At 40.2% G+C, this 21892-nt stretch overlaps 1 protein-coding gene across 5 annotated transcripts in view; it reads left to right on the top strand.

Moving 5' to 3' along the window:
* The window catches only part of espn (espin), a 51297-nt gene that overhangs the window by 14688 nt on the left and 14717 nt on the right, over nucleotides 1-21892 (top strand). For 2 of the 5 annotated variants that reach the window (XM_017305952.1, XM_017305950.1), the window contains exons 4-10: nucleotides 179-361; nucleotides 2143-2274; nucleotides 5091-5346; nucleotides 5690-5979; nucleotides 11510-11671; nucleotides 14633-14870; nucleotides 15561-15614. In XM_017305952.1, the coding sequence (XP_017161441.1) occupies nucleotides 179-361; nucleotides 2143-2274; nucleotides 5091-5346; nucleotides 5690-5979; nucleotides 11510-11671; nucleotides 14633-14870; nucleotides 15561-15614 (1315 nt within the window). The remainder of the gene's footprint in view (nucleotides 1-178; nucleotides 362-2142; nucleotides 2275-5090; nucleotides 5347-5689; nucleotides 5980-11509; nucleotides 11672-14632; nucleotides 14871-15560; nucleotides 15615-21892) is intronic. The other 3 variants (XM_017305951.1, XM_017305953.1, XM_017305954.1) reach the window with 3 other exon arrangements.

Consider the following 21892-nt stretch of genomic DNA (forward strand, 5'->3'; position numbering starts at 1 on the left):
TTCTTTCTTTCTTTCTTTCTTTCTTTCTTTCTTTCTTTCTTTCTTTCTTTCTTTCTTTCTTTCTTTCTTTCTTTCTTTCTTTCTTTCTTTCTTTCGGTTAACAACATCTTCTCATTTACACTAAGGGCAGTGAAATCTGAACACCAGTGAAGTCTGTTCTTGTCTTCTCACCCTGTAGATGAGTTTTACAGACATCAGCCTGGCGGACAGGGACGGCGATGGGGCCACGGCCATGCACTTCACAGCCAGCCGTGGCCACGCAAAGGTGCTCAGCTGGCTGCTGCTGCATGGAGGGGAGATAGTCACCGACAACTGGGGAGGGACCCCTCTCCACGACGCAGCGGAGAACGGGGAGCTGGAGGTGGGGGCGATCACAAGTTCTCTCTTGAAAAGTTTATTTTTTTCTCATTATTTTTTTCTCTTTTGTAAATAACAAAAGAAAAGAATAATCTGAGTATTAAAGTAGAGGATGTTTTCATTCTCTGTGCTCATCCATCTATCCCCGGTTTTACAGCCCGTCTGTTTTGAATAACTGGCGTGTAGCGTACGGTTTTCGCCCCCACCCCAGTGACCTGCTGTTTTGACTAAGTTTTTTTTATGGTCGGGCTCAAAGAAAACTCTGCTTTGAAATTTTGCTCTTTTGAAAGTATTCATACCCTGTAAATATTTTGCCATAAACTTCCACGGATGTCGCATGCTTTTTGTGAGATCGACCAGCACAAAGATTCTTTCTGCTTGGTAAATGTTCATCATTGTGAAGGATGTAAAGTAGTTCTTTTATTAACTAGCTCCTTATCAAGTATACTTAAAGAACATGAGCTGTTATACCGGAGGACTATACCGTGTGTGAAAATCTAAGGCAGTTCTGCGCATATGCGCCAATCATGACTAAAAGTACGGTGTGCACTTTGGGACAACAGGTACAAACTGAGTTGTCTACACCAGTAGTCCCCAAACTACGGCCAAATGTGTCCCCAAACTACCAGTAGTCCCCAAACTACGGCCAAACTACCGGACCAAATGTGGCGGCGGGCCGGCCCATTTGGTCCGGCCCCCGAACAATACCAGAGAGCATTCAGATTTTTTTTCATATATTATTTTTTCCGGTTTATATGTGGATTTTTCTTCAACCACCAGGGGGCTCTTTAGCTAGAGGTGTGTCCTGTAAACTGTGGGTGTTTTGCTTTGCATGGCGCATTGCTGCCATCTGTTGGACTTTTAGGGAACTGCTTGACTTTTATGTTATTTAATCAGTACGGTTGTTTGCTAGCGGTAGAGCAGATGAACACACGTGTTATGAACGCCGCATTCCAGCTTTCCCTCAATGAAATATATACTAGTCAGTCCCAGTGACCGTTTCACTAACGGTTTTTGCCCATGTGCTTTCTGGGTAAAAATCAATCGAGAACCCCCCACACACACACACACCCAACCCCGGCAGCGCAAGTGATAAACGTGTAACACTTTTTCTGTTACAAACTGACTCCGGCCCCCCACCAGAGAAGGGAAAAGTTATGTGGCCCTCACAGGAAAACGTTTGGGGACCACTGGTCTACACTGAAGGAAAGTGAAAAGGATACAGAAATGACTTTCAATCCATTTAAGGTACACAACAAGAATGTGGAAGAAGATGATAAAAGTCAGTACAGTGAAGGTTTAGCCTCCCTCGGGACAATGACCCTGCTATACAGTCAGAGCTACATTAGATCATAGCATCAGAACTGCGAAGTCTTTATTCAGGGCTGATTTATTTTCATTGATTTCCTAGACGTATTCACGAATGTTAGAAGCAGAATAGCGGTCACGTGACCTTCAAGCATTATGTAGTAATGACCATGTCAAAAACATTTTTTTCAGAATACTGTGAAAATGGTGTTATTATATTGTTATTATATTACAAGTATTACTGTATCATTGTATTTTTTTTCACAGCACAGTCCTGACAGACTGCAGCAGCTCTCAGCACTGTGGGCCACATTTGAACCTTCTAGATATTTATTCAGTACTTTAAACTGTTTCCACTGTTTGTGCAAAACCAATTACCTGAGAGGTAATTACATTGATGAGTTTGTCATCAGTAATCCAGACTGACTGAAGTTTTGTTCCTCCTCTAACTGACCCCGTCATCTCTCTGCTCCACAGTGCTGTCAGATACTTGTGGTAAACGGCGTGGACCTGGGCATTCGGGACCAGGACGGCTTTACGGCCGCAGACCTGGCCGAATACAACGGCCACTCCCAGTGTGCCAAGTATCTGCGCACAGTGGAAAACATGGTAAGATCTGTGGCTGACAAGTCCCACTGCCACGAGTCCTGACCTCTGACCTCTGATCCACTGGCAAATCGAGCCAAGCTGTGAGGTAATCTCTCTGTCAAGGAAGAGAGGTTTGTGATAAAGCGGGTTTTCAAGCCTGAACACATATTATTTTTAAATAATTAAATATACTCTGTGAAACAAACCTGCCGCCACTCTCAGCAATGATAGCAAGCATAAGTACATGGGAAAGCGCCTTTGCTGCATTGAAACAATAAGCTTATGTAACACTGTTTCAAGGAGCTGGATGATTTTTATTTTAACAAACTATAAACACAAAAGTAATGTAAACTGTCATTGTAAGAAATTTACATCCATTAAGGTGAGCACATTTTTCGTCTATTTATTTGATTAATGTTTATTTCTTTTCCCAAGTACATAGCTATGCAACATAAATTTGTTGTAAATTTTCTCTTATCCACAAAGGGTTATCACATTTCCATAGAGTTGAGCACTAGGTTAATATTAACCCAGTTTATGCATCCACAGCCAGTCTAGGTGTGTAGTTGGATCACCAGATTGTGTCCAAGGTTCGCTGCCTAGCTGCTGATTTGAGAGGAAATTGAAGAAAATCTGACATCTTTCTTATTCCATCCACTTTTGTGCAAAACAGCCCTCAGCATGACGCTACAACAAAGGCGGCACGATGAAGCTTCATCTTGATTCCTCCAGAATATTTCTCGTCCTTGTGGCCTAACAGTTCAATATGTGCTTATCTGAACGTAAAACTTTTCTCCAGAAGCAGGCAGTTGCAAATGTCGGGTGAGGTTTAAGGTGTTGATTTCGATTCAGGGCTGTCTTTCTTTGTCGATGCCCTGTGGCAACGTAAAACTTGCTTCAGCACGTCACCGTGACTCTAGTATTCAACAAATTTCCAGCTGCTGTCAGGTTTGGACCTCAGTGGATGCTGGCTGCTCCTGAAAATCTTAGCCAATTCAATTTTCTATGATGACTGTTCTTTAAAATGTCCATTAGTATAGAAATGGCTCCAACTAGAATATTCTCAATTCTTGTTCGACATTCGCTACGCTTGTTGGAATTTTTTCATCAAACCTTTCTTTATACAGACAAAAAGAAATTCATAGGTGCTATAAGTCATAATCACTGACCAGATGTTAACAGGCCTTGGATTTTCTAAATTATAAAATATTTTACATTCTTCAGCACCACTTACAGAGAGGTTTAGTTGATTGTATGTATCTTTTTAGGCCTGCATGTGCACTTCTGAGCACATGTGGATTAGGAGTTTAAAGAACCGTGGTATAAAGACTTGCTAGGTGCACACACTTTTTTCTGTAAACAGTCTGCTGAAAATTGATGCCTTAATTTTTACTGCATCAGTCTTTAGAGAGACCAAAATTGAGCAGCGTTAATCAGGCGAAACACAGCAAGAAGTGAAGAGCGTACTTTGTTTCTCACAGTTTCCACAGCACTGCACTAACCTTCATTCTTTACAAGTACTCACTAAAACTGGGTCTCTAATAAGGGAGGATTACACAACGAATGAGGCAGTGCAAGTTCATTTACAGGGCCCTCAATATGGCTGCTGTTACATAAGGCGGTGTCGGCTGTGGGGAAATGTGAGGGCAACTCAAACAAAACGGAAATTTAACTCAGTCAACCCTGGAACTTTAATTTAATTTAATTACAGGCATTCTATAACCATTCTGTACTTGGTTATTTGCAAATCTAACACAAATCAAACACCAGGCACTCTGTTTTTTCCTGGTTATTCCCAGAGACCTGAACTGTAAAACACCCGTTGCATGTACTATAAGTGAAGTAGCTTTCACCAAACTGACTTTACTCCAAGTTTTTCAGCTAATTACTAACTTACTCTTTGACTTCCAGCATCCTACATTGCTAGCAAATTCAAGTCCCAGAGCATGCAGAGTAATTATAACAGTGCTGGTGCCGGGGAGACATATCTCCTTTGTTTCATGTTCTCTGTACTGTCACGAGGGACACAAAGCCACACGAGTCGAGCACTTTGGGAGAAGACGAAAACCCCAGAGCTGTTCTGATCAGCTGTGAGAAGTTTCACTACTGTGCAGTAATTAAACTCATAATGCTTTTCTCCTCGTTTAATTCACCACGGACTGAGCGTTAAGAGGGTTTATGAACTGATGTCTGAACATATGGATAATTCATAATGATGAGAATTGTTCTGTGTTGTAAAATAGAACTAAGTGGCATACAATTAACTTCTAATTAAATGAGTCATATAGAGTTGTTTTGGTTTTGTAGATTTTTTTTTGATATGTTACAAACACAAATTTCAGTATTAATTTGATATGATACAGATCAACTCAATGCAGGGAAGAATCTTGAATTGGAAGAAAAAAATTATGCACGGTGTTCAGCTCCCTTTAATCTGATACCAATAAATAAATCGAAGTGTAACCATTTGCCTTGGATTTACTGGTGTGTAATTGAATCACAAATGAGACGAGACTAAAATTTCTTCTGCGGCTGAAGAGCAACACTGCAAATCATCCTAGCACTGTGAAGCATGGTGGTGGCAGAATAATGCTGTGGAAATGGTTTTCTTTTGCAGGAGCATAGTTGGAATTTATGGAAAAATTGTCATTCATTTCTAGCGATGTGCTTGTGCTATGTTCCAAAGTGTGGTTAAACGCTCTATTTTATGTTGATCCATTGCAGACAATCTCAATAAAACGTGTTAAAGTTTGAGTCGGACAAAATCTGAAGCAGTCCATCGGGATGTGAATGCGAGCCGCTGTACAGTGACGCTTTCTTTCATAATCCTGCGACAGAGTGTGGAGCATCGGGTTTTGTCTCGAGACCCTTCGATGGAGCTCGAGTCCAAGCAGCCGGACTCGGGCCTCTCCTCCCCGAACACCACCATGCCTCCAGCCAGCCAGGCAACGCACTTCGACATCTGCTCGCCGTCCAGCTCACTGTCCAACTACGACTCTGCCAACTCCAGCCAGTCCAGCACCGGAGAGAAAAGAAGCAGCCTTACAATGTCTCGAGGACCTCCCACCCAGCTGACCACAGTCGCACATCAAGGTCTGTGACGTTTTAAATGACGGGATTAAAACTGTTATTTATTTGTTCATCCATTTATTTAGTATTTTACAATGTTTCTGTTTGGTTACTGCCTTAAATTTACACTGTTGTTTCACTTGGGGACATGTCAGGTGATTTATATACAGGTGCTGCACCCTAGTGGTGTGTCCACATAAATTTAGTTCCATGTAGTGACTACAGTCATTTTTTCTCAGTCATACTTAAACCGCTTACAAATAAAAGGAAATCAGATCCCCGATTTCAACTTTATTGTGCAAATTAAAAACCGGTGCCAGTGCGTAATTTTTGCTTGAATTGTTGTGAGACCGCCATCTTCTTACAGGTGCATCAGAGTCGGCCATTTCAGACATGCAGGCCTACATGGACATGCTGAACCCAGACATCGGCGCTGACACGGCCAGCAGAAACAAGATCAGAGCTGATGGTGTACCCAACCCTCCGCCTCCTCCAACCTATCCTCCTCCTCCTCCGCCTCCCCCTCAAGCTCCGCCGGATCTCCCTCCGGCTCCGAGCTACCCGGCGCCTCCGCCCCCGCAAGAGCCTCAGTCGGCCGAGTTCCTGAAGGTGAAAAGCAACTTGCGGCACGTGGACAGCAAAAGCAGCAAAAAGGAGGTACGAGCAGTGTTCGCAGTTTGTCAGTAAAGTTTCTGAACATCAAAAACAGACATGTCCCAGAAATTATATTTTATTTTTATTTTTTTAATCATCAGCATATGTTTTACAGAGAAACAGGAAGAGCTGTGTGTTTGTTATAAATTGGCAATTAGCTGCTTTATCCCCAACCCTCTCCCCAGTGGGTTTAATGAAATGGACTGAAGCTCTTCTGTAACAGTGTGCCTTCTCCGGTGAGCCAACAACGATGTTATTGTGTCAGCATGGCTAACGAGGCCACAGAAGATGCTTGTTAGCGAGCCGGGCCTCTGATCTGACACATTACGGAGCCCGATGTGATGGGTTTGATTTTAATTACACTAATTAATCTGGCCACAAACATCTGAAGAGGAGCAGCAGTGTCAAGAGGCAATAATATAAATGTCACTTCTGCTTCTGCTGGTTTGCTTATACAGACATTTTGTGTGGAGTCGTGTTTCTGACAGAGATGTGAATGAGTTTATTTAGCGGTGCAACAATGATTGATCTGACTCTGTCATGAGAAATGCGTTTTCCTGATTGCTGCTTCATCTCGCAACTGTGGTTGCGAGATGAAGCGCTTTACGATTTTTCACTTATTGCTATTTTACATCCAAAAAGTTCAGCATGCTTTATTTAGTTCTTTTAACCCTTGTGCATGTGAGGACTGAGGCATACGTAGAGGACTGTGGCAAATGATACAAGTTTGACGTGTGTGGGGTCGATTGGACCCCATTTCTAGACACAAGGTTTAAGGATATGTCTCTGGCAGCTTTGCAAGTGTGCATACTGAACATATCTTTATTCCTTTCAAAATATCTTTTGAGATATTTTGAGTGTCTGTAACATTAGTTTTCAAATACCACTCTCTCTAAACCAGGGATGCCAGCCTACAGTCATGAAGGACGGTTTGCTTTAGACGTGTCCCTAATTTGACATCACTGATTCAAATCCTTCTAAGTGCGTCTTCATTTTCTGATAACCAACCATCACTTGAGTCGGGTTTCTTGATCCATCTGAAACATGCAGGACATTGAACCCTTGAGAACGGACTAATCTACACCTTTCTATTGAAGTTCTGGTTTTTGAGTGCAGGCCAAAGAGTTCCCTGTTGGTCTGACCAGAGCTCCTCCGTTTACATGCAGGGCATGTATTTAACCCTACCATGCACAGTGGACAGCTATCTAAAAGCCATTTTCTTGTGCTTCTTGTGGATTTTTATGTTATAAATGCACACAGACTACTGAAGTGGACACTAATGCATCATAAAATACACTACCAACTACTGGCCATCAGCTGCAAATGCAAGAAATTATTTTTGTTTAATCCAATATGGCCGACAGGCAGAAAAAGCATGCCGACCGACCCGGTCCCTCCTTCTGCTATAGACGACTCTTACAGGTAAAAAAAATATTGTGACATCCGATAACCCCTAAAGAACAATACTACTGATGTATTTGTCAAATAACAACTTTGTATTTGGAGAAAATTACAATTGATCACCTAAAAAAAAATTTTTTACACAATTTTTTTTTCTACCTTTTGTTTAATACCTTAAGAAAATAAAAAAAGGAAAAAAATCCTGACACAAAGAATTATGATTCATGCGTGAAAGGGTTAAATGAGACCCAGCTCTCAGAGATTTAACCTGTTGAAATAAGATTCATAAAACACATTTGCTCAAACTAGTAGGTGTCCTGTCAACAGCACTTTGGATTTCCACAGGTTGCCCAGAGTTTCCACGACCCCAATGGCTACTTCTTTGGTGGTTGTCTGGCTTCTCAGTTTAGTTGTATTTTCCTGCTTTGTTTGGGTTAAGTTGATTGTATTTTTAGACGATGAATTTGACAGTGATCTGATATTCTCAAAGGTCAGGATGTTGTTTTCTAACCTAGCTTTGCTTTAATCTTCTTTACAACTTTATTCCTAAAGTCCCTGCGGTTTTCCTTGGATCTCATGAAGCTGTTTGTTCTCTAATATGGTCTAAGAAACATCTGACTCAAGAGAAGCTGTATATATATATTGAGATTATTTTACACACGTATGTAATATTTTGTAGTCAGGTTACATAAAATCTTCCACTGGATTTTATCTGACGGTCCCAGAATAAAGAAGGGTGAATATATATTTCCAATTTTCAGATTCCTATTTGTAAAAAAATATTTGAGAACAATAATCTTTTACCTTCCACTTGACAAATGTGTGCTGTTTGGTGTTGGTTTGTCACATAAAATGTTGAAAAAGATTCAATTTCTAACAAAATTATTACCAAATTATTACCATTATTACCAACATGCCTTCTCCCACCAACATGCCTTCTGTTGAGGAAGCTGAGCCTGGGGACTCTGGGTTGGGCTCTCCAGTCTCTGGGGACGAGGTCGCCGAGGTGGTCAAAAAGTTCCTCTGTGGCAGGCCCCGGGGGTGGATGAGATCCGCCCGGAGTTCCTTAAGGCTCTGGATGTTGTAGGGTTGTGTTGGCTCACGCGACTCTGCAATATCGCATGGACATCGGGGGCAGTTCCCCTGGATTGGCAGACTGGGGTGGTGGTGCCCGTGTTTAAAATGGGGGACCGGAGGGTGTGCTCCAATTACAGGGGGGTCACACTTTTAAGCCTCCCTGGTAAGGTCTATTCAGGGGTCCTGGAGAGGAGGGTCCGTCGGATAGTCGAACCTCGGATTCAGGAAGAGCAGTGTGGTTTTCGTCCTGGTCGTGGAACACTGGACCAGCTCTACACCCTCAGCAGGGTCCTGGAGGGTGCATGGGAGTTCGCCCAACCAGTCTACATGTGTTTTGTGGACTTGGAGAAGGCGTTCGACCGTGTCCCTCGGGAGGCCCTGTGGGGGGTTCTCCGGGAGTATGGGGTACCGGGCCCTTTGATTCGGGCTGTCAGGTCCCTGTATGACTTGGTTGAGAATGACTGATGAATATTTTTATGCAAACCGCAGGAAGCTAAAACGTTGCACAGCCAGCTGGTTTGAGGGAGGATAAAATGTGCTTAGGCATTGGCAGGGTGTATGCATCTGCAATGCAAATAGATCACATTGCAGTTATAAATGGTGAGTCAGTGAGTTTTTCCCATAGAACGCATCCATAGCGAGCTCTTTGTGTTTGTGTGTTTCTGTGTGACTCTGCGGGGGAGACGTTTAATGAAACTCTAGTGTCGCCCCCTCTCCCCTCCGTGCCCAGGTGATCAGCTCAGGGCGCGCCCCGTCTTAATAATTTAGATAAGGTCTGGCTCTCAGAACACGGGCACACACATGTGCACAAAAAGACACACAAATCGGATCTCTGTGTACCAAACAGTGAAAAACAATCCACCTGCATGTTAACGCTGCAGTGAACCTAGGGTGAATTTTGTTGATGGCTCTACTCATTTGTCTGCATTTGACTCAAAGCAAAAGTTTATTGTGCGGTGTACAAACCTCCCTAACCACCACGACTGCTAACGCCTGTCCCAGTTTTAATTCTTTGGAATGCAATCCATCAGAACATTTTTTTAAAATTTATTTTGGCACTATTCCTGCTGCAAGTGCAATTTGCACCTGCACTAAAGGCTGGAATATTCTGATAATCCCAAAGCCTCTCAGGATTTGCGTGTGGCAAAGGCGACGGCCAGAGGAACACATGGGAGTTTGTGCTTTGCATAAGCGGAACTGGGCAGGGTTCGGGGTGTGGTCAGTCAACGGGACGGTGGTGACATCATAGCCGCTGCTGAGCTGGCCCAATAGGTTATTGATGAGGCCTGTGGGTAAAGTGAGAGGTCCAGGTAGAGTGACAGGCGTAGGCTCTGAGCGGAGAGAAGGTGAGGCGCTGGATCTGGTGACAGCTGCTCTCCGTCGGCTCTGCTGGGTTGCGCGGATGTGGCTCGGTCCAGACTAGAAAGCCGCTGAAACAGTGGACTCCTAACAGTAAGGTAAAGTGTGCTTGCTTTTCTGAGGAAATTTTTTCTTGTTCATTATTTATTTTTGTTTGCTCTTCTTTCTACAAAGCTCATCTCCTTCCAATTTGCATATTTCAGCTGTTTTACATTCGAGCAATAAATCAGACTTGTTTAGTTTTTCTGCTAAAAAATAAAAGCTCTTTGTTTTAAATTATTCATCGGAGCGATCTTATTTTTTGACGCAAATTGCCTCCCTGTGTTTGACGACATGTAAATGTGCATGTCCGACAAACAGACTGAACAAACTTGATATTGTTCTGTACGCTAATAAAATTAAAAAACATAAGGAGACACATGAACAAAAGCCATATATCACTTCCTGCTGACAGACAGATATGTGCGATGAAAGGAAAAGGAGTCTGCGTAAATGAGAGATTGTGAAGGGTGTGGGGGGGGGGTTTGGCAAAACACTTTGTACGTTTGCTATTGTCAACCCGTCTCCCCGGGGGACGATGATCCATCTGCATCTCTCCGGGCTCGCTTTACCCCGCCTGCTGATGAGCGCTCAGGGACCATCTCTTTGACAGCAGACAGGAGTCAACACAATTAAAGTTACTTGTAGGAACTCGGAACACGAGAGCGCACAGGAAGAGAGAAGGTCAGGGGTCAGCTGTCAATTATTTCTGTTCACTCATGTCAATGTCAGACGTCCCAACACTTTGAGGTGCTGGTTTGGGTTAAGTGAAACAAAAAAAACAAAAAAAAGAAAAGTCCAAGTTGTGTGCCAGCATTTTGGATGTAAATAAATACAAATCTGTTCCTCAGTCTTGGATTTGAAAGGCAAAGCAGCTTTTTTTGTTTTAAAACTTGCATATCTTTTTCATGTTAGTGTTCGAAACAGATTTTTGTACTTGTAGAAATTTTTTGTATCCTTTTTTTTTGCAACACAAGTTTTTGAGAAACACAGACATATAAAGTATGAGAATCAGGAAGTTTTGTTGCATAGCTATGTTTTCAGGCAATAACTTCATGCAAATTTTAAGGCCTTTTGCATGAAGGAAACATATTGGAAACCAACAGGAAATATAACTTTTTTATTTTTTTTACATGTGAAAATTAAACTTTTTTCCCCACAGAAGCTTTTAAATATGTAAAGCCTCTCAGGTACATTTTGTATGGCGAAAACTGTGATTGAGAATATTTGACTATGGTCTTATTAGAAATCCAGTTTTCTACACAATATTAAAGCAGAAAGTGACATTCCTAACAAACGTGGCTAAGTCGGTGATCTGCTCTCTCCTTCACTTCATTATAAAATCTGGATGTGGCCCAACAGGCTGTGGATGGTGAAACATACAGTGGATGCCAGGGCTTTACATGGGCTAAATTAGAGCCTTGTTCTGCTATTCAAATAAAGCAGCTTTGATCCCCACGAGAGAGCTAATCCAGCAATAAAACAGAGTAAATACATTGTTCTGTTGGTGTTCAGCTTTCCTCCTGCCACCCACACACATTCATAAACATGGTTTAATTTTTCACACAGTATGAAAAACATCTGGAAAAAAGAAAAAAAAAACATGCATAGGGAGTTTTAAGCTGACGTGTACGTTTCTCTTTTTAAATCTGTGAAGCAGCTGACTCTTGGGGAGAGCCACGAGAAATTGCGGCGAGTGGATTCAAACAGGAAGTCAAGGAGCTTCAACAAACAGCCCAGCACTGGGGACTACTACAAGAGTCTGGGCAACGACACGGCGGAGCCCCGTGGGAGCAAAGTCATGGCGCCCAACGAGGAGGCAAGTTGAAGACACCTAAATATGTTGAAAGGACCTCAAAACAAGATTTCTCAAAGCTTCACTCATGCAGGATGCTAACGTAGCAGAAAGTTCATTTTTTGTTCACTGAAAATGAAAATGTATCTATTTAGCATGTTTTGTCAGTGTCCAGGGTAGCGTGGACATGCTGCTGCTGCGTGAGGTCAGAGCTTTGGGTGTGGTTTAGCTGGGCATTGGCATAAGGTTACAACACTGACGGGCAGTAATTTGCCTGAGCGTTACCACTCAGTGTGTTACATAATCTTCTACTGTCTTGACCCTTTATTTTCCAGTCTCCAACTCCTCATTTCCGTCACTTCTTGTCTCCACCCCTCTGTGGAAATGTTCTATACAGGCGTCATTTGCTAAATGGATGACCGGCACTGGAACATGAAGCTTCCTGTAAATGGCAACAAAAATCTAATTTAAACGTTTTTCTATGAGTAATAATTTATTTCAGTACATAAAAACAAATATAGTTTTATATAGTAGCATATACAATAGGTTACATAATAGAATGGATCTATTTTTTATTCTATACAGTATAATATTTCTAATACCCCCCCAAAAAAGTGCAAAGTGTGTAGTGGTAAAAGTGAAAGCATACTGATATAAATAAGTTAATTTAGTTTTAGTTGCTATTTATCTCTAAAATAATAGAGATAATATTATAATCTGTAATAATATTATCTGTACATGTAATAATATTATTATGTACAGGTATTATTGATATTATTAATAAATGTGAATGAAATGTAAATTTACACTCTTGAAACAAGAAAGAGGCAAATCTGATAATTGCCAAATTTAAAAATCTAAATAAAATCAAAGTAAATAAATTTAATAACGCATATTAAAAATCGTGTCATTTATTTATAAAAGCTCCTAAACACTGCCTGTCAAATCGCTTTAATAAATTTTATTCCAGATAGATTACACGAAAGAAGTAATTTAAATAAATGCTTCTTCTGTTTCATCTTTGTGTTTCACAGCAAGAAATCCCATAAAACAAAACAATTAATTAAAAATGACTGGTTGTGATTAAAGCTATATGGACATGTGCAGTTAGTTATAAGTCTTAATTTGGGTTCATCAATAAATATTGAAGCATTTTAGTAAATGGCTGCTTAAACCACCTGTTTGCTTCCACATAACTTCACAAGCACAAGAGGATGAATAAATAGTCAGCTGGAGTCAATGATCAATGTCTCTGGAGAAACCCGAAACTCCCACGAGTATCAGGAGTGGTGGGTGTTCAGGAGGGACACATGCTATAATCCACATTGAGCCAATTAGAGCCCCAGAGGGGCCCCCTCCCTGTCTCCGAGGACCCCAGCAGATGGAAGGGCTAATCAAGGGAACCGGCACGTGCCGCCATGACCCATCTGGATGCCCCTCCTCTCTCCTCTCTCCCCCTCCTCCTCCACCTCAACTCCCCGGGGAGGCCTGGAAAGTGAAGGGAGCAACAATGATGAGCACGCGTCCAAGGAGTGCCGGGGGGCGGTGGGAGATCCAGTTAGAAGTCACAGTCCATTAATTCGCCTCCAGCTGAGTTCCAGCATGGTTTTGGAGCGTGCTGACGCGTGCAGGACTATCAGTTGCAGTGGCAGATGGTCCATTCGCTCCGTTTTCCGCGCAGGATTCCCCCCTGTGGGATTAGGTCATATTAGCTCCTTTATTACGTGTGAGGGTATTGTGTCTTTATAGACATTCGGACACAAGAACAAGGCGTGCATCTGTCCCTGGCAGCAGCCTTTGCAAGAATTTAAGAGTTTTACACCTCATTGCAGAAGTACAGGACTTTCATCATGCAAACTCAAAATATGCTGATGGTTTTTCACAAGCAAAGCATAATAAACTTGTTACTAGTAATTTAATCAATATAAACAATTTGGGATGGGGGTTTATCATGTTATTCATCATTTGAATAAAATTAATTTCTTATAATACAATATTATTTAATTGTTCCATCCATCCATCCATCCATCCATTTTCTTTACACCCTTGTCCCTTAGTGGGGTCGGGAGGGTTGCTGGCACCTATCTCCAGCTAACGTTCCGGGCGAGAGGCGGGGTTCACCCTGGACAGGTCGCCAGTCTGTCGCAGGGCAACACAGAGACACACAGGACACACAACCATGCACACACACACTCACACCTAGGGAGAATTTAGAGAGACCAATTAACCTGACAGTCATGTTTTTGGACTGTGGGAGGAAACCGGAGGACCCGGAGAAAACCCACGCATGCACAGGGAGAACATGCAAACTCCATGCAGAAAGACCGGGGCCGGGAATCGAACCCAGAACCTTCTTGCTGCAAGGCAAGAGTTCTTTATTTAATTGTTGCCACAATAAATTCCAATTAATTCCAATTAAAACCGTTGGGATTGTTAGTTTTACTATTTTCTCCACTGTTTGATCAGCGTATAAATAAATTTGAAAATATGATCAAATGCTGTTACTGTGTGCAGTTTAGTGACACAAATCAAACTCCATCATGTGTCCTACAGAAGTGGATTACAAATGTTGACTGTTTTTCAAGAGCAGTGTTTGTGATTTTGAGGCTACAACTGCGGCGCCATGCGGTCACAGCAATACAGTTACCTGAAAAAGATAAGTAGTTATTGTCACTTTTATTGTTATCACAATAGTGCCACAAAATATCATGATATACTGTAAGTCCATATTGCCCACTCCAATAAACAATCTAACAATGTCAGTTCTTTACAAATAAAATATCAAAATCAGCTTTGTGGCTGTGTCCATGAGAAATGTGAAAAGCTGAGCGGGAACTTCAATAAGACGCTCCAAGAAACGATGATTGCTAAAACTTCTGTCCTCTTCTCCCGATCATTGACCACCGATAAACTCTAGGAAAGAGACGACTTTAGGGATGCGTCACGTCATTGACATTCTCTGCGTTTTCCTCCTCTTTCCTTCAGGGTTCGGTATTATTGGAGGAGCCTGCGGAGAGTCCCGCCCCCACCTCTGAAAATGGCACCACAGAGGAATCTGTGTCGCCTCCGCAGCCGCCTCCACCACCTCCTCTTCCCCCTAGCAACCCGATGCCAACGCCCCCTCCTCCTCCTCCGCTGCCCACCGGGCCACAAACCACCCAGAACAACAGCAGCACCGCCCCCAGCTCCACCGACAACAGGCGCCCATCTTCCTCATCAGGAAGTGAGTGCCTCCTTTTGTTGTTCCTCAAGTCTCCCCACTTTTTTGCTTTCATACTTTTACTGTGTTATTCTTAGAAAGTGGAGAGTGTGTGTGTTTGCACATGTGGGGGTGCGCATGCGCGTTTGTGTGTGTGTGTCAGTGTCAGCCACCAATTTATTACTCCTGCTGAAGATGAGCGGCGTTCAAACCCGGCCTTCTAAATAACAGATTGTAAATTAATGATGTGAGCGTCCCGTTACCCAGAGATCTGGTTTAGAGTTCAGTTATTTCCTTAAGTGGTCCTCTGCCCGATATCACTCTGTCTCACAAACGGACGCCGCTCTGCTTGTAGGAAACGTTGGGGATGAGAAGTTACTAAACTTATTGTTACTGCTTGTGAACAGTCCTCAGCAGCTGTTGGAGAAATATGAGGTGGAAATATGAGGTGAAAATCCAGATGTGGCACCATGCTTGAAAGTAAATCATCCATAAAGAGGGAGTAAGGGGAAGAGTAACAAGATAAAACTATTACCTTATAAAATAAAATAAGTTGGTCTGTGATTGAATTTGTCAACGTGCTTTTACCTCCTAAATATTTCTGTCTAATTCTTTTCATTACATCTTTCCACTTTCATCTGTTTCCTCTGCATGTCTTTGTCTTTTCTTCCTCTCTCTCATTGCCTGATGTGGTTTTTCCTCGATGCTCTCAAGGCGGGAATGTCTCTGTCTCCCAAACAGACAGAGGGCTGCTTAGACAGATGAAGAGTAAGTACAAACTGAGACTTTAACCTGATAGATGTCAGGATCTTCCCAGATCCTTATATCCACTTTAGTTTCCTCATAGATGCACCCATGTGGAAAAAAAAAAATCTGACATTCAGACAAAAACAAGTCTTTTAATTGCATTCGTTCTGCTCATTGAGTAAAACATATGAGCAGAAAAGTGGTTTTTGAGTGGAGGAATAGTTTGGACACCCTGTTGGCTTCTTTAGCTGCGACAACCTCAGTGAGATGTTTCCACCGGGTTGGACATGAGGAAACTTTGCTCCACTCCTCACCTCCAGCTGTGAGATGTTTGAAAGTTTTCCAGGTCGTTCAGCTCATCTGGAGCCACTTCAGGACATTTCAATTTAATCAAGATCCTGACTCGGTCCAAGATTTTTACATCTATTCATCCTCAGACAGTATTTTGTGGATTTACTGCACAGTTTCTATTTATTCATCTGCCTTAAGAACACTATTCCAGAACTTTTTCTTCTGAGGTAAATGTCAATCTGGGCTTTTTGTTTTTCTTTCTGAGTAAATGTCTGTTACTTGTGCATCTTACATGAAACAAACTCCTGCAGTCTGCTTTGCACTCTCACATCAGCAGTAGCAACAGTTTGCTTTAGGTTCTGATTTGACCATTTTGAGGTTTTGGGGATTTGTGTTAGCATCTTGCAGTCTGTTCTCAGGACAAACTTTTGGTGTAGTTGCAGTGGTTTCGAATGTTCTCCACTTGTAGACCATTACTGTGAAATGGCTGAGTTCAGATTATTTTTGAGAACTCTTTAAGTCTCTTATCAGAATCATAAGGGGCTACCATCTCCTGTTGGAGATGTCGCTTCTAAATAAGACTTGTACAGTTTCAGGGTCAGGAAAAAGGCCGCTAACAAATTGTTTCTTATCTTGGAAACAATTTGTTTGGACTTGTACCTTAAGATTAGCGCTTTAGAGTTTTATTTTCAAAAACCAGACTGTTTCCTGAGGCTGTTTCTCTAAACAGCCTCAATGAAAAGGCATCCGCTACTCTGCTGTGAAACAAAAATAGACATGTTTAAAATGCAGGAACCCCTTTCTTTATGTGAAAAAATGTCAGTACGTACAATAAGTGTATGTATACTGTTCTTTTTATCCTTTTTAAAAAATTGCCTTTAAAGTATATATATATATATATGCGCGTAGTGTGAGGAACAGAAGTCAAATTTCTTTTTTATGTGGAAACCTTGCCAAAAATATCTGATTCTGATTTTGACTCCAATTTTGAATAGTCAATCTGAATCTATACCTTGACAGATAATGCATTTTTATTACATTTTGCAAAAAAGCTTCTTCTGGTTTTGTTGTTTATATATATTATATGATTTAATTTATTTCTGTTGAGCATCCAGTGTTAAAAAAAAAACAAAAAAAAAACAAACAGACTGTAATAGAGCAACCTAATTGTTTTCACACGACTGTATTTTATTTGTTTTTTTGGTTTTTTTTACACTTTTTTCCTCTTGTTTACTAAAACAGATCCATCTGGTGTTCTTCACTGTCTCAGTAAACTTCACACTGTGCTGGTTTTATTCCACAGCCACTGGAATTAAATAGTTTTTAACATATGAGACAAAGAAGCTCCTCAAACTGAATTAAAAAGTTGAATTGGAAAATCATGTGACAAAATAAGAGCTAGAAGAACAGAAGATCGTCAAATATAGAGCTTAATATTTGCAGGAAAAAAACATCAATTTGTCTTTTCCTGAAGTGATAAATCAATTATTTAGTACATTTTTTTAAGTCATCATCTATATGTATTTTATTCATAGCGCTTTCCACATTTTTACCCTTTATAAATGTGACTAAATACTTTAATATGCATTCACCTTTTTTTTTATATAGCTTTATGATTTAATTTAACAGAGAAAAAAAAAGATTCCAAACTTTTAATTGGGCACATTTATTCAGCAGAGGACAATATTCTGTGGTAAGAAATAATTGCTTTATTATTAATAACTTGTTATTGCAACATGCACAGTAAGGACAGTAAAGGAGGCAAAAAAATTTAATTGTTCAATTATTCAACTTACAGAATTGTAATTTTAATGTGTCTAATAACAATAATAAAGTACCACAATCTAGATATTTTGTTTTACATTAGACCACTGGAAATGCTATAAAAAATATAGATTATATATCATATAAGTCATACGAGGCTTAAACTACTTATTTTATTAATTTATCGATAATTTTCTCAATAATTAATGGGGTTATTTTGCACACTTTAATCTTTATCTATTTTATTTAACTCATCTGTCAGCACAGTTAATAAAAACTTGGAGACAAATATTATTTTTCATATAATGATGTACAACGAAACTAAGAAATACGGTTTTGTTCTAAAACCAACAGGATGTACAATGGAAATCCTTAAAACAAGGATGATTTTGGATGATTCCAGCTTGATGTATGAGCAAGCACGTCCTGTTAGACAGGGATATATTCATATTCTTAGCTTTAAAGAAAAAGGAAAACTGAATACCAGTTGCAGTAAAGTGCTAATTACTTGATTTTACATCAGATATTTTATAACTTCCTTCTATCTGGTTTATTTCAGCTCCTTCTGTTATCTAATAAATTAAATACCCATAAACTGCTTAGAGATAAAGAGGGCTGTGTCCCTATTAATTTGTCCCTTCTTATAGTCATAAAACGAAACCGTTCCAGAACAACGAAAAGGTAAAAATGACTTTACTGCTTTTCTTGTTGCGGTGACTCAGAGGTAGGTGGCCGGCCGGATAGGCTGCATAGTTTGTCGAGCTCTTTTGTTCTGTAGTTTTTTTACCGCAGGAAAGAGGGGGCAGTTTTTACACCCTGCATCTTTATCTCAGACCCTGTAAGGAGCAACGTGGTCTGAGGAAATATAGGATTTGTTTCTAGCCTCTGATCAGACAACAAAATGTCACATGGAGGCCATAAAAGCGAAGAGCCTTGAATTGATATGCTGCGGCTGCTATTTAACAGACTAGATGCATGTGTTGAATTGCAATATCTGGTGTCACGTTACGATTTATGTGCCATGCATTAACCGATCCAACCTTTGCTGGTCAATACCAACTTTGAGTTTTCATTCAGGTCTGACCTGCCAATTCCCTATATTTTCTTTGGACTATAACAGAATATTTTTCATAAAATTAAAAAAATATATTCTGCATGTTCTTTGACAAAGTTTTGAATCCAATAAAAATACAGGTCTTATAAGATTATCTCCATTTAATATTTTCATTGAACTCTAGTTTTGACGCGTTATAAATAGTATTGAAGATTATGGTCTCTGATGATTGGTGCATCTCTGACTTTCTCTGTCCTTTCTGCCACCTCCTGATTGGTCATTTGAGACACTGAAATTCAGGCAGATTAATGGAGGAATTGTGATAACTGAAAAAGACAAACATAGTTGTCATTGCAATGTTCAGTGATAATATGGTAATATCAGATTCAGGTAATCAGAATATCTGGGACCCTTAAATTGATAAACCATGACTTCCAGTTTGACTCTGCTACATTCAGCAATTTTATTCAAGTAAGGCATTTGTTTGCTCATCTGTTTAGTCCAGAAAATGGCCACAGAAACATTTGCCACCTAAACTTCCCCATGTCTACTATGTGTCATGCAGACCTGAAGTGTGAGTCTGAATTGAGAGCAGGCTGCCCTGCGTACCGAGATGTTCATTAGGTGAAGCTGTTTCTCTTACATTGTGCACCTGTCACTCCTCCACATGTCACTTTGACCTGCTGAGTCCCCACCCTGTTTTTAAACAGGATTTATCTGTCCGCAGAGACACAGCTGCTTTCTCATAAAGTCAAATGGATGCACTGAAGTGTAACTTCAGTGTGATTTTTAGCCTGTTAAAACTCACCTATTAACGGTCCTGGATCTTTGTAATAACGACCTGTCAGGAAAGGCTTATGGTATGAGGATTTTGTCAACATTTTTTGTTTTTAACCCGTTTATATTTAAATAGGTTAGTATTTTGCCAATTTCTTAGCCTTTGAACATTTTTGCAATTTGTCAAAATACAACCACTAATTTTATTAAACTTACATTGGATTTTATTTGACAGACCAGCATGAAATGAAGTTATTATTATTATTATTATTATTATTATTATTATTATTATTATTATTATTATTATTATTATTATTATTATTATTATTATTATAAGGTTTTTAGAAAATCTAAAACTTTTTTTTGTACATTTGTTATCAGCCCTCATGAGACAAATTATTTGAAATACCAATTTCCAAGCCATGTCTCTGGTAGCTTTGAAAGTTTTAAGTCTGGCTATGTTTACTCAATTGGATTTAGGTCTGGACTTTAACTGGGCCATTCTAACTCACCCAAACACTTTCCTCTAAACCGCTCTACTGAAGCTCATGCTACAGGTTCTTGATGGAGCAGGAACCTTTCTGGTCTTTTACCACCTGTAAATGATTTTCCACCAGTATTGTCCTTTATCCAACCCATCCATGCTCATGTTATCTCTGATCAGCCTCCCTCTCCTGGTTGGAGTAAGGCTTTCCTGCAGCATGATGCTGCCACTACCACATCATGTAAACTGGTGTGGTGGTGGTTTAGCCTCTCGGGGTGCCTGTGTTAGCATTTCATTCCCTGATCTTCTTTGAACACGCTTTTGCAGTGCTAGTTTTAATCTACATATTGCATAATGAACGTCTGAAGAATTTCATTTAGAGTTATTGAAGGAAAGTAGCTGAAAAATAATGCATGTAACAAGTTTCAGATTTTTGAAAACCACACTTTTCCTTCGGATTTATGGACTACTTTTGTGTTAATCTACCAATTAAGCTTCTGTAGAATACAGGGAAGTGTAAGGTTGTAACTTGAAAAGTTAAACACCATGTCAACTCAAACCAGCTGGTTCTTTTATTCCACATCGTACGTCGCATGAAATGTAACAAAATGCCAAGCGAACTGTGTGCGAGCTTTGAGAGGATTGGTTTGGCAGCGAGTGGACTGACTAGCCGACGATTTGACGGCCTCTCTGTGTGCGTGTGTTTGTGTGTTAATTCCTGGCCAGCTTTCCAGTGGCTTGCTGTCACTTCCAGTTACTGGTGATTCCTTTAGATTTCCCCCAACTGCGATGATGGGTCTTTAATAGAAAGCTGTTCTCTCCTCCTACATGGGAGAAAGGGAGCGCGGGCGAGCGTGAGGAGGGGTGGCACGCTAGCCAGTCTTTGTGTCCGTCCAAACCATTGTGGTTGCCTCGACAGGGAACACTTTTACCGAGGGACTTTTGTTTTTATCCGTTCTGCAAATAGAAGCTGGGTAAACAATGAGGAATTGAGGACATTTGCTACATTCAAGGCTAACGTTCTGTGAAACAGGTGAGGCTGCGACTGGCTCTTTGGATCCTGATAAGATCCCATTCATGCTAAATTGAAAGCAGTTTTGAGGCTTACATTAATTTTAGTGTGCTAAATATAGTTAAGGATAAGAATGATTTGATATAATCATTAAATTATAAACATGTACAAGAATAAAGCAATAGAAAATCTGTATGTAAAAGTTTTTTTATTTTTACCGTGAATATATTTTTCTCTCACCACAAACAGATTAGTCTCAGTAAAAGATGAATCCAAAGTTGTTGTTTTTTTTTATAAAGACAACTGACAACTTTACTACACATGGATTTTCTTATAATTTCTATCACAATATTGTTTTTTTTGTTTGTTTTTTTTTGTTGCTCTGATTAAAGCTAGAGATCAAAAATGTGTGGTTGTTTTTTGAAATCTGGCTTTAGTTGAGCTTTGACTTGTCAATAATAATTTTAGCTGATTCAAATTTCTCTTTAAGAACTACCATATTTATTTAAAACCTTCCTGCTGGGAATAAAATTTTCTTAGATTGCTCTTACAGGCCTCTCATGTGACAGAAGTGTCCCTGTAAAGCAGGACTTTGCTTATTTAATACATACAAAGTGATTCAAAGTTAAAATTTTAAACAGTCTTTGGCAACATATTGTAACAGCATAGTTGTGTTTATTCCCTTGAGAATGTAAATTATTACCTTATCTTAGATTTCCAGAAGCTAGCCAACATTTCCAAATCTATTGTGTTGAAAAGAGGCGGAGATTAAAAACCAAATGAATAAAGACCTACTTATAAATTATGAGATCAGCTTTATCTAGTAAGTTTGTCCCCACATAACTTCACTCCTTTGCCAATTTTATGTGGTAGACAGTTTATTTTTTCATACCTGAAAACATTTAAAAACAAAGTCT

This window comes from Poecilia reticulata, linkage group LG7 (assembly GCF_000633615.1).
Source record: "Poecilia reticulata strain Guanapo linkage group LG7, Guppy_female_1.0+MT, whole genome shotgun sequence".
Classification (NCBI taxonomy): domain Eukaryota; kingdom Metazoa; phylum Chordata; class Actinopteri; order Cyprinodontiformes; family Poeciliidae; genus Poecilia; species Poecilia reticulata.